Source organism: Oncorhynchus clarkii, chromosome 9 (genome assembly GCF_045791955.1).
Source record: "Oncorhynchus clarkii lewisi isolate Uvic-CL-2024 chromosome 9, UVic_Ocla_1.0, whole genome shotgun sequence".
NCBI classification, from domain to species: Eukaryota; Metazoa; Chordata; class Actinopteri; order Salmoniformes; family Salmonidae; genus Oncorhynchus; species Oncorhynchus clarkii.
Genome location: NC_092155.1, coordinates 18062767 through 18077773, shown reverse-complemented (window position 1 = coordinate 18077773; position 15007 = coordinate 18062767). Strand labels below are relative to the sequence as shown.

The 15007-nt window shown below is 44.4% G+C and overlaps 1 protein-coding gene across 2 annotated transcripts in view; it reads right to left on the bottom strand.

Moving 5' to 3' along the window:
• LOC139416024 (uncharacterized) overlaps positions 1–15007 on the bottom strand; it is a 38214-nt gene that overhangs the window by 9155 nt on the left and 14052 nt on the right. The window contains exons 2-3 of one of the 2 annotated variants that reach the window (XM_071164262.1): positions 11653–11721; positions 7782–7968 (exon numbers count right to left, since the gene is read on the bottom strand). In XM_071164262.1, coding sequence (XP_071020363.1) covers positions 7782–7870 — 89 coding nt within the window. In that variant the 5' untranslated portion in view covers positions 7871–7968; positions 11653–11721. The remainder of the gene's footprint in view (positions 1–7781; positions 7969–11652; positions 11722–15007) is intronic. The other variant, XM_071164263.1, reaches the window with a different exon arrangement.

Genomic DNA, 15007 nt, shown 5'->3' with positions numbered 1-15007 from the left:
GTTCAGTTTTTCCAAAAACTGCACTCACAGACAATATCTTTGCAGATTTGGAAACGTTAGAGTGTTTTCTTTCCAAAGCTGTCAATTATATGCATAGTCAAGCATCATTTCGTGACAAAATATTGCGCTTAAAACGGGAACGTTTTTTTATCCAATAATGAAATAGCGCCCCCATAGATTCAACAGGTTAATGTTCCAACCAGAGAATTCCTGTCTTCAGAAAAAGCGTCATGAGACCGAGGCTCTCTGCCAGACCACTGTTTTAAACAGGTCTCATGAGCCCCTCCTTTATAGTAGAATCCTCATTCAACTTTCAAAAGACAGTTGACATCTGGTGGAGGCCCTAGGAAGTGCAACTTCATCCATATCTTAATGTATATTCGGTAGGCAAAGCTTTGAAAAACTACAAACCTCAGATGTCCCACTTCCTGGTTGGATTTTTCTCAGGTTTTCGACTGCCATGTGAGTTCTGTTATACTCACAGACATCATTCAAACAGTTTTAGAAACTTCAGTGTTTTCTATCCAATACTAATAATAATATGCATATATTAGCATATGGGAATGAGTAGGAGGCAGTTCACTCTGGGCACGCTATTCATCCAAAAGTGAAAATGCTGCCCCCTATCCCAAAAAGATTTTAATTAACAACCGTTCCAAAGTTGCATGTTCATTAATTGTTTATGATTAATTGAACAAGCATGGGAAACAGTGTTTAAATCCTTTACAATGAAGATCTGTTAATTAAGTTATTTGGATTTTTACGAATTATCTTTGAAAGACAGGGTTCTGTCTTTTTTTGCTGAGTTTGTGCAAAAGTATTATCTCACAACTCAATGAAACATTCACTCTTGCACAACATTTAGAAATGAAACATGCCAATTTGCAAAATTAGCCACCAGAGTTTTTTTTTGCGAGAACCAAGACGACTTGAGTAGTAAGACATGTATAAAAGTAACATATACCATTAATAAGAAGGGGCTAGAAGCATCTTATATGGTGAGCTACTGAGTGGCTAGGACAGGCAAGCCCCATACTATTGTGGAGGACAACACACAGGTCTTTCAATCATATGATTTTTTTGTGTGCAATTGTACTCAAGCTTACGGACAATGTCAAAGGTGATATAGCGAAGCACCTGAGTGAGCTGGGTGCGCAGTAACGCAGGTACTTTCCCGAAACCGACGACACAAACAACTGGATTCGTTATCCCCTTCATGCCCTGCCTACAGATATCTGAACAAGAGAGCCTCATCAAAATTGCAGCAAGCGGTTCTGTGAAAATGTTATTTAATCAGAAGCCACAGCCATATTTCTTGATAGGACAGCGCTCAGAGTATCCTGCCTTGGCAAATCGCGCTGTTAAGAGACTGATGTCCTTTGCAACCACCTACCTATGTGAGAGTGGATTCTCTGCCCTCACTAGCATGAAAACTAAATAGAGGCACAGACTGTGTGTGGGAAATAATTTAAGATTGATACTCTCTCCAATACAACCCAATATTGCAAAGTTATGTACATCCTTTCAATTACACCTGTCACGATTGTCGTAAGAAGCGGACCAAAGCGCAGCGTGGTGTGAATGCATCATTTTAATGAATGACGAAAACACAAAGTAAACTGAACAAAACAATAAATGAACAACGACCGTGAAGCTATATACCAAATGTGCTGACACAAGCAACTAACATAGACAATCACCCATAACCCACAATGACAAAACAGCCTACCTAAATATTGTTCCCAATCAGAGACAACGACTAACACCTGCCTCTGATTGAGAACCATATCAGGCCAAACACAGAAACAGACTGTAACGGTTTTCTTGATGCGAAGGAGAGTCGGACCAAAATGCGGCGTGTAGATTGCGATCCATGTTTATTAAACAAACGTAAAACACGAATCAAAATACAAACACTACAAAATAATAAACGTAATGAAAACCGAAACAGCCTAAACTGGTGCAAACTAACACTAAGGACAATCACCCACGACAAACTCAAAGAATATGGCTGCCTAAATATGGTTCCCAATCAGAGACAACGATAAACACCTGCCTCTGATTGAGAACCACTTCAGACAGCCATAGACTTAACTAGAACACCCCACTAGCTACAATCCCCATACATACACACCACATACAAAAACCCATGCCACACCCTGGCCTGACCAAATAAATAAAGATAAACACAAAATACTTTGACCAGGGTGTGACAGAACCCCCCCCCTAAGGTGCGGACTCCCGAACGCACCTCAAAACAATAGGGAGGGTCCGGGTGGGCGTCTGTCCATGGTGGCGGCTCCGGCGCGGGACGTGGACCCCACTCAATCAATGTCTTAGCCCCTTCTCCTCGCGTCCCTGGATAGTCCACCCTCGCCGCCGACCATGGCCTAGTAGTCCTCACCCAGAACCCCACTGGACTGAGGAGCAGATTGGGACTGAGGGGCAGCTCGGGACTGAGGCAGCTCGGGACTGAGGGGAAGCTCAGGAGTGAGAGGAAGCTCAGGAGTGAGAGGAAGCTCAGGAGTGAGAGGAAGCTCAGGCAGGTTGATGAATCTACCAGATCCTGGCTGGCTGGTGGTTTCGGCAGATCCTGGCTGACTGGCAGATCCTGGTCGACTGGCAGATCTGGAAGATCCTGGTCGACTGGCAGATCTGGAAGATCCTGGTCGACTGGCAGATCTGGAAGAGTCTGGTCGACTGGCAGATCTGGAAGAGTCTGGTCGACTGGCAGATCTGGAAGAGTCTGGTCGACTGGCAGATCTGGAAGAGTCTGGTCGACTGGCAGATCTGGAAGAGTCTGGTCGACTGGCAGATCTGGAAGAGTCTGGTCGACTGGCAGATCTGGAAGAGTCTGGTCGACTGGCAGCTCTGGCTGCTCCATGCTGACTGGCTGCTCCATGCTGACTGACAGCTCTGGCTGCTCCATGCTGACTGGCAGCTCTGGCTGCTCCATGCTGACTGGATGCTCCATGCTGACTGGCAGCTCTGGCTGCTCCATGCTGACTGGCTGCTCCATGCTGACTGGCAGCTCTGGCTGCTCCATGCTGACTGGCTGCTCTGGCTGCTCCATGCTGACTGGCTGCTCCATGCTGACTGGCTGCTCCATGCTGACTGGCGGCCCTGGCTGCTCCATGCTGACTGGCGGCCCTGGCTGCTCCATGCTGACTGGCGGCCCTGGCTGCTCCATGCTGACTGGCGGCCCTGGCTGCTCCATGCTAACTGGCGGCTCTGGCGGCTCCTTGCAGACTGGCAGCTCTGGCGGCTCCTTGCAGACTGGCAGCTCTGGCGGCTCCTTGCAGACTGGCAGCTCTGGCGGCTCCTTGCAGACTGGCAGCTTTGGCGGCATCCTGCAGACAGGCAGCTCTGGCGGCTCCTTGCAGACTGGCAGCTCCTTGCAGACTGGCAGCTCCTTGCAGACTGGCAGCTCTATGCTAACTGGCAGCTCTATGCAGACTGGCAGCTCTATGCTAACTGGCAGCTCTATGCTAACTGGCAGCTCTATGCTAACTGGCAGCTCTATGCTAACTGGCAGCTCTATGCTAACTGGCAGTTCTGAACAGGCGGGAGACTCAGGCAGCGCTGTAGAGAAGGAAGGCTCTAACAGCGCTAAACAGGCGGGAGACTCCGACAGCGCTGGAGAGGAGGAGGGCTCCGACAGCGCTGGACAGGCGAGGCGCACTGTAGGCCTGATGCGTGGTGCTGGCACTGGTGGTACTGGGCCGAGGACACGCACAGGAAGCCTGGTGCGGGGAGCTGCTACCGGAGGGCTGGGGTGTGGAGGTGGCACAGGATGGGTTAGACCGTGAAGGCGTACTGGAGATCTTGAGAGCGGTGCTGGCACAGGACGTGCAAGGCTAGGGAGGTGCACAGGAGGCCTGGTACGTGAGACTGGCACCATCTTCACCAGCCGACTAACACGCACCTCAGGACGAGTATGGAGCGCTGACCCAGGTGCCATCAAATCCCCGACACGCTCCGTCGGGCGAATTCCATGTTTAAAACACCAACACAGCAACTCCCTCATTTCTCTCTCCTCCAATTTCCCCATTAACTCCTTCACAGTCTCTGTTTCGCTCACCTCCAATTTCCCCATTAACTCCTTCACAGTCTCTGTTTCGCTCACCTCCAACACCGGCTCTGGTCTCCTCCTTGGCTCCTCACGATAAACAGGGAGAGTTGGCTCAGGTCTGGCTCCTGACTCTGCCACACTCTCCCTGAGCCCCCCCCCAAGAAATTTTTGGGGCTGACTATGGGGCCTCCGTCCGCGCCGCCTTGCTTGCTTCGCAAACTCCATTCTCCTATATCCTTCCGCGCACTGCTCCATCGAATCCCAGGCGGGCTCCGGCACTCTCCCTGGGTCGACCGCCCACCTGTCTATCTCCTCCCAAGAAGTATAGTCCATACTGTACTCCACTTTGGGCTGTTCTTGCCTGTTGACACGCTGCTTGGTCCCTTTGTGGTGGGTGATTCTGTAACGGTTTTCTTGATGCGAAGGAGAGTCGGACCAAAATGCGGCGTGTAGATTGCGATCCATGTTTATTAAACAAACGTAAAACACGAATCAAAATACAAACACTACAAAATAATAAACGTAATGAAAACCGAAACAGCCTAAACTGGTGCAAACTAACACTAAGGACAATCACCCACGACAAACTCAAAGAATATGGCTGCCTAAATATGGTTCCCAATCAGAGACAACGATAAACACCTGCCTCTGATTGAGAACCACTTCAGACAGCCATAGACTTAACTAGAACACCCCACTAGCTACAATCCCCATACATACACACCACATACAAAAACCCATGCCACACCCTGGCCTGACCAAATAAATAAAGATAAACACAAAATACTTTGACCAGGGTGTGACACAGACAAACTAGACATCCAACATGCCCAACAGAATGGCCACTCAGATCACACCCTGACCAAACAAAAACTAAAAACATACAAAGCAAACTATGGTCAGGGCGTGACAGTACCCCCCCCCCCCCCCCCTCAAGGTGCGGACTCCGGCCGCAAAACCTGAACCTATAGGGGAGGGTCTGGGTGGGCATCTGTCCGCGGTGGCGGCGCTGGACGTTGACGCCACTCCACCATAGTCTTAGTCCACCTTAGTAGCGTCCTTTGAGCGGCGACCCTCGCCGCCGACCTAGGACTGGCAACCCTGCTAAAGGGCCCCACTGGACTTAGGGGCAGCTCCGGACTGAGGGGCAGCTCCGGACTGAGGGGTAGCTCAGGACTGGCTGACGGCTCTGGCAGCTCCTGGCTGTCTGGGGGCTCTGGCAGCTCCTGGCTGGCTGGCGGCTCTGGCAGCTCCTGGCTGGCTGGCGGCTCTGGCAGCTCCTGGCTGACTGACGGCTCTGGCAGGTCCTGGCTGACTGACGGCTCAGGACAGACTGGCGGCTCTAGCAGCTCTGGACAGGCGGGAGACTCTAGCAGCTCTGGACAGGCGGGAGACTCTAGCAGCTCTGGACAGGCGGGAGACTCTAGCAGCTCTGGACAGGCGGGAGACTAGCAGCTCTGGACAGGCGGGAGACTCTAGCAGCTCTGGACAGGCGGGAGACTCTAGCAGCTCTGGACAGGCGGGAGACTCTAGCAGCTCTGGACAGGCGGGAGACTCTAGCAGCTCTGGACAGGCGGGAGACTTTAGCAGCTCTGGACAGGCGGGAGACTCTGGCAGCGCTGGAGAGGAGGAAGGCTCTGGCAGCGCTGGACAGGTGGGAGACTCTGACGGGTCAGGACAGGAGGAAGGCTCTGGCAGCACTGGAGAGGAGGAAACACCTGTAGGCAGAAGACGGAGAGACAGCTTGGTGCGGGGGGCTGCCACCGGAGGGCTGGTGCGTGGAGGTGGCACTAGATAGACCGGACCGTGCAGGTGCACTGGAGCTCTTGAGCACCGAGCCTGCCCAACCTTACCTGGTTGCATGCTCCCGGTAGCCAGGTCAGTGTGGTGAGGTGGAATAGCCCGTACTGGGCTGTGCTGGCGATTCGGGGACACCATGCGTAAGGCTGGTGCCATGTACGTCGGCCCAAGGAGACGCACTGGAGACCAGATGCATAGAGCCGGCCTCATGGCACCTGGCTCGATGCCCACTCTAGCCCGGACGATACGAGGAGCTGGAATGTACCGCACCGGGCTATGCACCCGCCCGGGGGCACCGTGCGCTCCACAGCATAACACGGTGCCTGCCCTTGTCCCTCTCGCTCTCCGGTAAGCACGGGGAGTTGGCGCAGGTCTCCTACCTGGCTTCGCCACACTCCCCGTGTGCCCCCCCCACCCCCACAAGACATTTTTGGGGCTGACTCTCGGGCTTCCAACCGCACCGCCATGCTGCCTCCTCATACCAGCGCCTCTCTGCCTTCGCTGCCTCCAGCTCTGCTTTGGGGCAGTGATATTCCCCTGGCTGTGCCCAGGGTCCTTTTCCGTCCAACTCGTCCTCCCATGTCCATGAGTCTTGTGATGCTGGCCGCTGCCGCTGCTGCTGCTGCCCGTTACCACGTCGCTTGGTCTGGTTGTGGTGGGTGATTCTGTTACGATCATCGTAAGAAATGGACCAAAGCGCAGCGTGGTGTGAATGCATCATTTTAATGCATGACGAAAACACGAAGTAAACTGAACAAAACAATAAATGAACAACTACCGTGAATCTATGTACCAAATGTGCTGACACAAGCAACTAACATAGACAATCACCCACAACCCACAATGACAAAACAGGCTACCTAAATATGGTTCCCAATCAGAGACAACGACTAACACCTGCCTCTGATTGAGAACCATATCAGGCCAAACACAGAAACCGACAAACTAGACATCCAGCATAGAATGCCCACTCAGATCACACCCTGACCAAACTAAACCTAAGAACATACAAAGCAAACTATGATCAGGGCGTGATAACACCCTTCTCATTAACCCGTGGTAAGTTATTCACAATGTTTAACAAACAAGGTTTATCTGTAAGATGGCTAAATAAAGAGCAGAATTATTGCTTATTATATTATTATTATTTGTGTTCTGGTCCTATAAGAGCACTTTGTCACTTCCCACGAGCTGGGTTGTGACAAAAACTCACACTCATTCTTATGTTTAATTCATGTATCGTATAGTGTGTGTGTGGCAGGATTACAATGATGGCAAAAAAATAAATTTGAGAGTGTGCTGACCGTGGTGCTAGCTGGAGGTTGAATGTTTGAAGGGGTACGGGACTACAAAAAGTTTGGGAAAAACTGCAGAGAGGAAATGCTCAGCCTTGGCCTTGTGGAAAGTTATTAATCTCTTACAAAACAATAGACTGAATCACATAGCCAAACCCTTTGATTGAGGTCACATTCTAACATAATCTGAGACAGGAACCAAAACATGAAAAAGTTTGTGTAATAGAATCCTTTCCTCCAGACTCTAAAGCATTTATCTGAATGAAATATCAACGAACCGGGCTGAAAGTGACTTCTGCTTTTTAGTTAATCTTCGAAATAGTAGGATTTATTAGGAAAGATAAACATTTGCATGCAAGAATTATTAACGTCACACTCATGTCTGCCTGAATGAGGTATTTATTTTAGTAAATCTCTCTCTCTCTCTCTCCCTCCCTCTCAGCAGCTAGTACACTCTTTCAAACATTCACAAAAGCAAGAACACACACAAGGGCAATAATTGCACACATATTTGAGTTAGCGCTGTATCTCAGATAGGGTCTAATTTATACTTTTCTCAGTTTTTCTCCCCTACCCACTCTGAGTCTGTACTGAACTTTTTCCCCCTGGTCTACCTGTTCCCCTCGAAGTGGTTGATGAGGTCCAAGACTTTGGAGGGTTTCTCCCGGCTCTTCGCCATCATCGCCTCTCCTCTTCCCCCCATGTTGGCTCTGAGGAGTGGTCTCTCCACACGCCCCAGCGCCTGCGGGTGGGCGGCAGACTTTGTCACCAGGCTCTGGAGGTGGGTAGGCTTCAGAGGCACTGAGAGGATGATGGGAAAAGGTCAGTTGTCACTGGTCAGGGGTCGAGAGGTCAGAGGTCACGTTGTCATGGCCACTCTAGGAGCATTTCTGTGACTATACATGACCCTCCACCAGCATTTTACGGTATGTTGACTGTGTTTTGTGGAGTTAGAAGAAACATGGCAGCACAGGTTACTAAACGCTAGTCTAATTCCCAGATTGTCCCTATAAAACTGCAAAACATGGTTACTTTAGGCATAGCATTCATTACCCAGAATGAGATTGAAATATAGCCAGAATGAGATTGTAAATTCCTAGGGAATATCCTGCCTCATGGCCACACAGTATAGAGACAGAGTGAAGTTTCATAGAGAACAAAGGAATTTCTTCCACCTCACAGAACTTGAGGTCCGAACAACATTTACAGTGATGTAAATTTACAAAGCATGTAGAGGTCTGTAATTTTTATCAACAATTACAGATCTCTACATGCTTTGTATGTAGGAAAACCTGGAAAATCTGCAGTGTATCAAATACTTGTTCTCCCCACTGTATGTTCCGGAGAAGGCATAAAAAATTGGTGAAGAATCCAGCTACGAACTGGTCCGTTTGGTAATCTTGGTGAAGCTCATGGGAGACGGTGCGGCCACATTACCATAACGCTGTTTATATAATAGCCTCAGATTTGAGGTTTACATCTAATTGTTGTAAGATAAGATAAGATGATAAGATGAATGTGTGAGGATGATACGGTTTGTTAACTTGTGTAATGTGATTTTGGACTGTTTAATGAAGGAAACTCCAATTCCCTTTTGAGTTTAACTAAATCAGAGGACCCCAACTTTGAGAAGTTTTCTCTCAATCACGAGAGGACAAAGGGTGCAGACCAGCTTACCTCGATAAAGAGATGGCCAAGGTTTGAGACGATTGCTGAATCTTTTAACCATACCACGTGGTTAAACTCTTAGACTATCGATACCGACAGAATAAGAACAGGTCTTTGATAGGAATTACTAGTCTGCAGCTAGGAATTCGGTATCATTGAATGCGGAGAACGAAGACCGCCAAAACATCCATCCTATAACGACATTAATGAATGTCACTCTGAACTACCCGTTCTAACCACGACAGAGAGAGAGCGAGAGGACGGACACTCTCCAACAGAAACTAACTTTTCAACAGAGATCACGACGACACATTGAGCATAAATATATATATTGATTTCAATTGTTCCCGAATGAGTGAGCGTTCATGTGCAAAGGATTAGCATTTCAATTGTTATAATTAGCAACTCTGTAGTTACTTCTCAACTGACCCCCACTCCCCTTTTGTCTAACAAGCCACCATGCCGGTTTAGCCCACTAGGGCACATTCCCCTATCATTTATTTTAACCATATTTACTTTATTTGTTTGTGTGTGCACTTCTGTGATTGTTTAGTTAGTTAACCTCTCTGGGATATGTGGGACGCTACCTGGCCAAAAGCCAGTGAAAATGCAGAGAGACAAATTCAAATGAATTACTATAAAAATCGAACTTTCATGAAATCACACATGTAGGATACCAAATTAAAGCACCTCCCTAAACAAAGAAAGAAAAGCATATTTCAACCCTGCAGGCTTGACATAAAACGCAGAAATAAAAGTATAATTTATGCCTTACCTTTGACGAGCTTCTTTTGTTGGCACTCCAGTATGTCCCATAAACATCACAAATGGTCCTTTTGTTCAATTAATTCCGTCGATATGTATCCAAAATGTCAATTTATTTGGCGCGTTTGATCCAGAAAAACACAATTTCCAACTTGCCCAACGTGACTACAAAATATCTCAAAAGTTACCTGTAAACTTTGCCAAAACATTTCAAACTGCTTTTGTAATACAACTTTAGGTATTTTTTTAAGTAAATAATCGATAAAATTGAAGATGGTACGATCTATGTTCAATACAGGAGGAAAACAAACTGTAGCTAGCTTTCTGGTCACGCGCCTCTAACAGTACACTTGAAGTGACCCTCGTTCTGAACAGGGCTACTTCTTCATTACACAAAGGAAAAACCTCAACCAATTTCTAAATACTGGTGACATCCAGTGGAAGCAGTAGGAACTGCAAGAAGGTCCCTTAAAATCTGGATTCCCAATGAAATCCCATTGAAAAGAGAGTGACCTAAAAAAAAAAAAATCTGAATTGTTTGTCCTCGGGGTTTCACCTGCTAAATAAGTTCTGTTATACTCACAGACATGATTCAAACAGTTTTAGAAACTTCTGAGTTTTTTTCTATCCAAATCTACTAATAATATGCATATCTTATCTTCTGGGGATGAGTAGCAGGCAGTTGAATTTGGGCATGCATTTCATCCGAGCGTGAAAATACTGCCCCCTGTCACCAAGAAGTTAATAAATAAATGATTTAAGACAATTGGTGTATGGATGACTCATAGTGAAGACTGGGTTCGTGCAGATAACCAACAATTTATGACATTTGGAATGAGACTAACGTGAGGTAAAATAAATAATTGATCAGATATAAAATATCTGAAAAGTTATATTACGAAAATTGTAACTTTGTAATCTGAATATTTTCCTTGGTGCCCTGACTTCCTAGTTAATTACAGTTACATGATTAATCAGTTTAATTGCGTAATACTAAGTACAGAAAATCTTTGATAAAATCTTAGTCTTTATTTAATGATAGTAAAGACACGACAACTGACAGAGGAGATTTACGATGTCTTTGAGTGATAAAACCTAAAGAGCATTCCAGAGAGCATGAGTTAATGTTTCTGTTCTATACCGTACCAGAGAGAAATGGTTCCAGTTTGGAGTAGGAGGCCCAGACACTGGTCTATACAATGAAAACTGTTGACACAGCAGATGTTGTCTGCTATGTATTATAGATATCTTTCATACAAATCTTAACCTTGTGACCATTCTATGTATCTGTTGTTCGTCATGTAGGTTGAAAGGGGTGTATCTTGGTTTTAAAAGACCTTTGTTTTTTTGTTTTATCACTCTCAATGGATCATTGGAAATGGTGAATTGTTGAAAGTCATTGCTATTGCAAAGCTCTTATTATTAAAGATTTAGTTTAAGTATAACTCTGACTTGTGTGATAAGTTTGTCTCTCCTTATTTGATAGTAAAGAAATTAACCACCACAGTATTTATACCAGTGTTTTCTGTTTGTCTGTTGCCAGTTCGTTTTGTCTTGTCAGGTCTTACCAGCTTGTTTTCCCATTTTCAAGTTTGTTTCGATTCTGACCATTCTGCCTGCTCTGAGCCTGCCTGCTGTCCTGTCCCTGCCTGACTCTGATCTGATTACGATCCTCTGCCTGTCCTCGACCTGCCCTTTGCCTGCCCCGTGTTATAATAAATTATCTAAGAACTGTGCTATCCGCCTCCTGTGTCTGCATCTGGGTCATATCCTGAGTCGTGATAGAAGATTTGAATAACAAGGCAAATTTCAGAGCCTATATGGTGTTTCAACCAATCACATTACATATTTATCAAAGAAAGTTGACTGTGATGACCGGTTTCCCCGATCCAGATAAAAGCCTCTTCCTTGACTAAAAAGCACGTTCAATGGAGATTCTCCATTCAGCAAGCTTTTTAGTCAGGAGTAGGCACAGTCTGGGTCTGAGAAGTCTGTCAATCTATTAAACATTCAATAACATTTGAAATAACAATGAAATATGTTGACACTCACATGCTTGTCGTGATAATATTTAATTGTGTGATCCACCCATTGAAGATACAGTTGACAGGTGATTAAGCTCTGTAAACAGAGAACATAGTTTAAAAAATTGGAAGACATATTGGAAGACTTGCCTCACTCAGGAATGTTAGTATACTTTCATGCCAATTTAACAAGATACAGTAACTGGTTATAATGGATTTCAAAGTGTACTGTTGGAAGAAAATATTACTAACATTCCTGAGTCGGGAAAATGTGTTTGAAACCAAGTGTGATTTCTAGTATTATTCATTTTAAGCTGGATGAACTATAATATGGAACAATGAAAGTAAATTATGTTGAAGGAAAGCTGCTACAATATTTCTGGGGATTCAGAAAAAAGTCTGAATTCAGAATCAGAATTCACTGACATGTATTAATGTATGTTTTGAATGTCCATGGTCCCTGACCAATTTTTGTTTTGAAATCTTATTTTTTTATGAAACCTGCCAACAATATTTAGATTGTTGCAAGGTGAGTCTCAATAAGTTCAGCAAACTAAACTCCTTGTCCAATCCACTTAGTTCATTGAGCGCAAAATATAAATATGAAGGTTCACACAGCATTTTTTTTTTCATTCATCTCAGAGCGAGTTAATGTATAGAAAGCAATTAATACATGGTGAATGAATGAAGAACCGACTGTATAAATGTGCATTTAAATAAGGCACCTGAACATATAAAATACATAACCCAATAATAACAATACAAACAACGATAGCAACAACTCACTTTCACCCAGACATTCAATGAACATACAGAGCCTTCAGAAGGTATTCATACACCCTAACATTTTCCACATGCTGTTGTTTAACAGTCTGAATACTAAACTGATTAAATTTAGATTTTGTGTCAATGACCGACATACAATACCCCATAAAGTCAAAGTGGAATTATGTTTTTATGTATGTTTTTTTATAAATGAAAAATGAAAAGCTGAAATGTCTTGAGTCAATAAGTATTCAACCCCTTTGTTAGGGCAAGGCTCAGGAGTAAAAAATATGATTAACAAGTCACATGGACTCACTCTGTGTGCAATAATAGTGCTTAAAATAATTGTTTTAATTAACACCTCACCTCTGTACCCTGTACATACAATTACCTGTAGGGTCTATCAGTGGAGCAGTACATTTTGGGGTGGAAGGTAGTGGTTAGAGCGTTGGACTAGTAACCGAAAGGTTGCAAGATTGAATCCCCGAGCTGACAAGGTTAAATCTGTCGTTCTGCCCCTGAACAAGGTAGTTAACCCATTGTTCCTAGACTGTCATTGAAAGTAAAAATGTGTTCTTAACTGACTTGCCTAGTTAAGTATAGGTTCGGAAATAAAGTTTCAAACACAGATTCAAAGACCAGGGAGGATTTCCAATACCTGCAAAGAAGGGCACCTATTGGTAGATGGAAATGTTTTATTTTTTTAACTTGTTATGGCTGCAATCCCGATATCGGGATAAGTGTCATCAACAACCGCTGAATAGCATAGCGCTACATACATAAAATATTACTATACATATTTATATTCATGAAATCACAAGTGCAATATAGGAAAACACAGCATAGACTTTTGTTAATCCACCTGTCGTGTCAGATTTTGAAATTATGCTTCACAGCGAAAGCAATCCAAGCGTTTGTGTAAGTTTATCGATCGCATGATAAAACATTAAGTACACTTAGCATCAGGTAGCTCGGTCACGAAAATCAGAAAAGCAATCAAATTAATCGTTTACCTTTGATGATCTTGGGATTGTTTTCACTTCACTGGGAGACTCCCAGTTACACAACAAATGTCCCTTTTATTCCATAAAGATTATTTTTAGATCCAAAATACCTCTGTTTCTTTGTCGCGTTATGTTCAGAAATCCACAGGATAGAGCGGTCACGACAACGCAGACAAATTCCAAACAGTTTCCATAATGTCCACAGAAATATGTCAAACATTTTTTATAATCAATCCTCAGGTTGTTTTTAAAATATATAATCGATAATATATCAACCGCAAATGTCTTTCACAGTAGGAGAGAGAAAAGCAATACCTTTCCAAAGTCTGTTGCGCGAACAAAACTCATGTGACCACTTGACGCGATGTTATCGTTCTGGCTCATTTTTCAAAATAAAAGCCTGAAATTATGTCTGAAGACTGTTGACACCTTGAGGAAGCGATAGGGAAAGGAATCTGGTTCATATCCCTTTAAATGGAGCAAAGGGAGGCTATGGAACATGGAGTTTTCAAAATAGAAGCCACTTCCTGCTTTGATTTTCCTCAGGGTTTCGCCTGCAATATCAGTTCTGTTATACTCACAGACAATATTTTTGACAATTTTGGAAACTTTAGAGTGTTTTCTATCCAATACTAATAATAATATGCATATATTAGCAACTGAGACTGAGGAGCTGGCCGTATACAATGGGCACCTTTTCATCCAAGCTACTCAATACTGCCCCTGAAGCCATAAAATGTTAAGCAGACATTAAATATTCCTTTGAGCATGGTGAGGTTAGTAATTACACTTTGGATGGTGTATCAATACACCCAGTCACTACAAAGAGACAGGCATCCTTCATAACTCAGCGGCGGTAGAGGAACAAAACCGTTCAAGGATTTGACCATGAGGCCAATGGTGACTTTAAAACATCACTACGGTAGGGTATTTTCACCTCTGGATGAAAAGCGTTTCCAAAGTAAATTGCCTGCTACTCAGGCCCAGAAGCTAGGACATGCATATAATATAATGCATATTGGTAGATTTGGATAGAAAACACTCTAACGTTTCCAAAACTGTTAAAATAATGTCTGTGCGTATAACAGAATTGATATGGGAGGCGAAAACCTGAGAAAAATTCATCCAGGAAGTGGGATTTTTTTCTATTTTTGTAGTTTTCTATTGATTGCCATTACAGTATCCTTTGACTTAGGACTCAAATTGCACTTCCTATGGCTTCCACTAGATGTCAACAGTCTTTAGAAATTGTTTCAGGCTTGTATTCTGAAAAAAGGAGGTAGTAAGACTAGTCTGAATGAGTGGACCCTGCAGTGTCTCAGAGGTTTTTCATGCGGGCGACCGAGAGCATGCCTTACTTGTTTTCCTTTATTATTGACAAAGCTTTTGTCCAGCTGAAATGTTATTGATTATTATGACTAAAAACAACCTGAGGATTGATTATAAAAATCGTTTGACATGTTTCTATGAACTTTACTGATACTTTTCGGGTTTTTCGTCTGTCTGCTGTGACTGCCTTTGAGCCTGTGGATGACTGAACAAAACGTGTAAACAAAACTGATGTTTTTGGATATAAAGAGTGACTTTATCGAACAAAACAAACATTTATTGAGT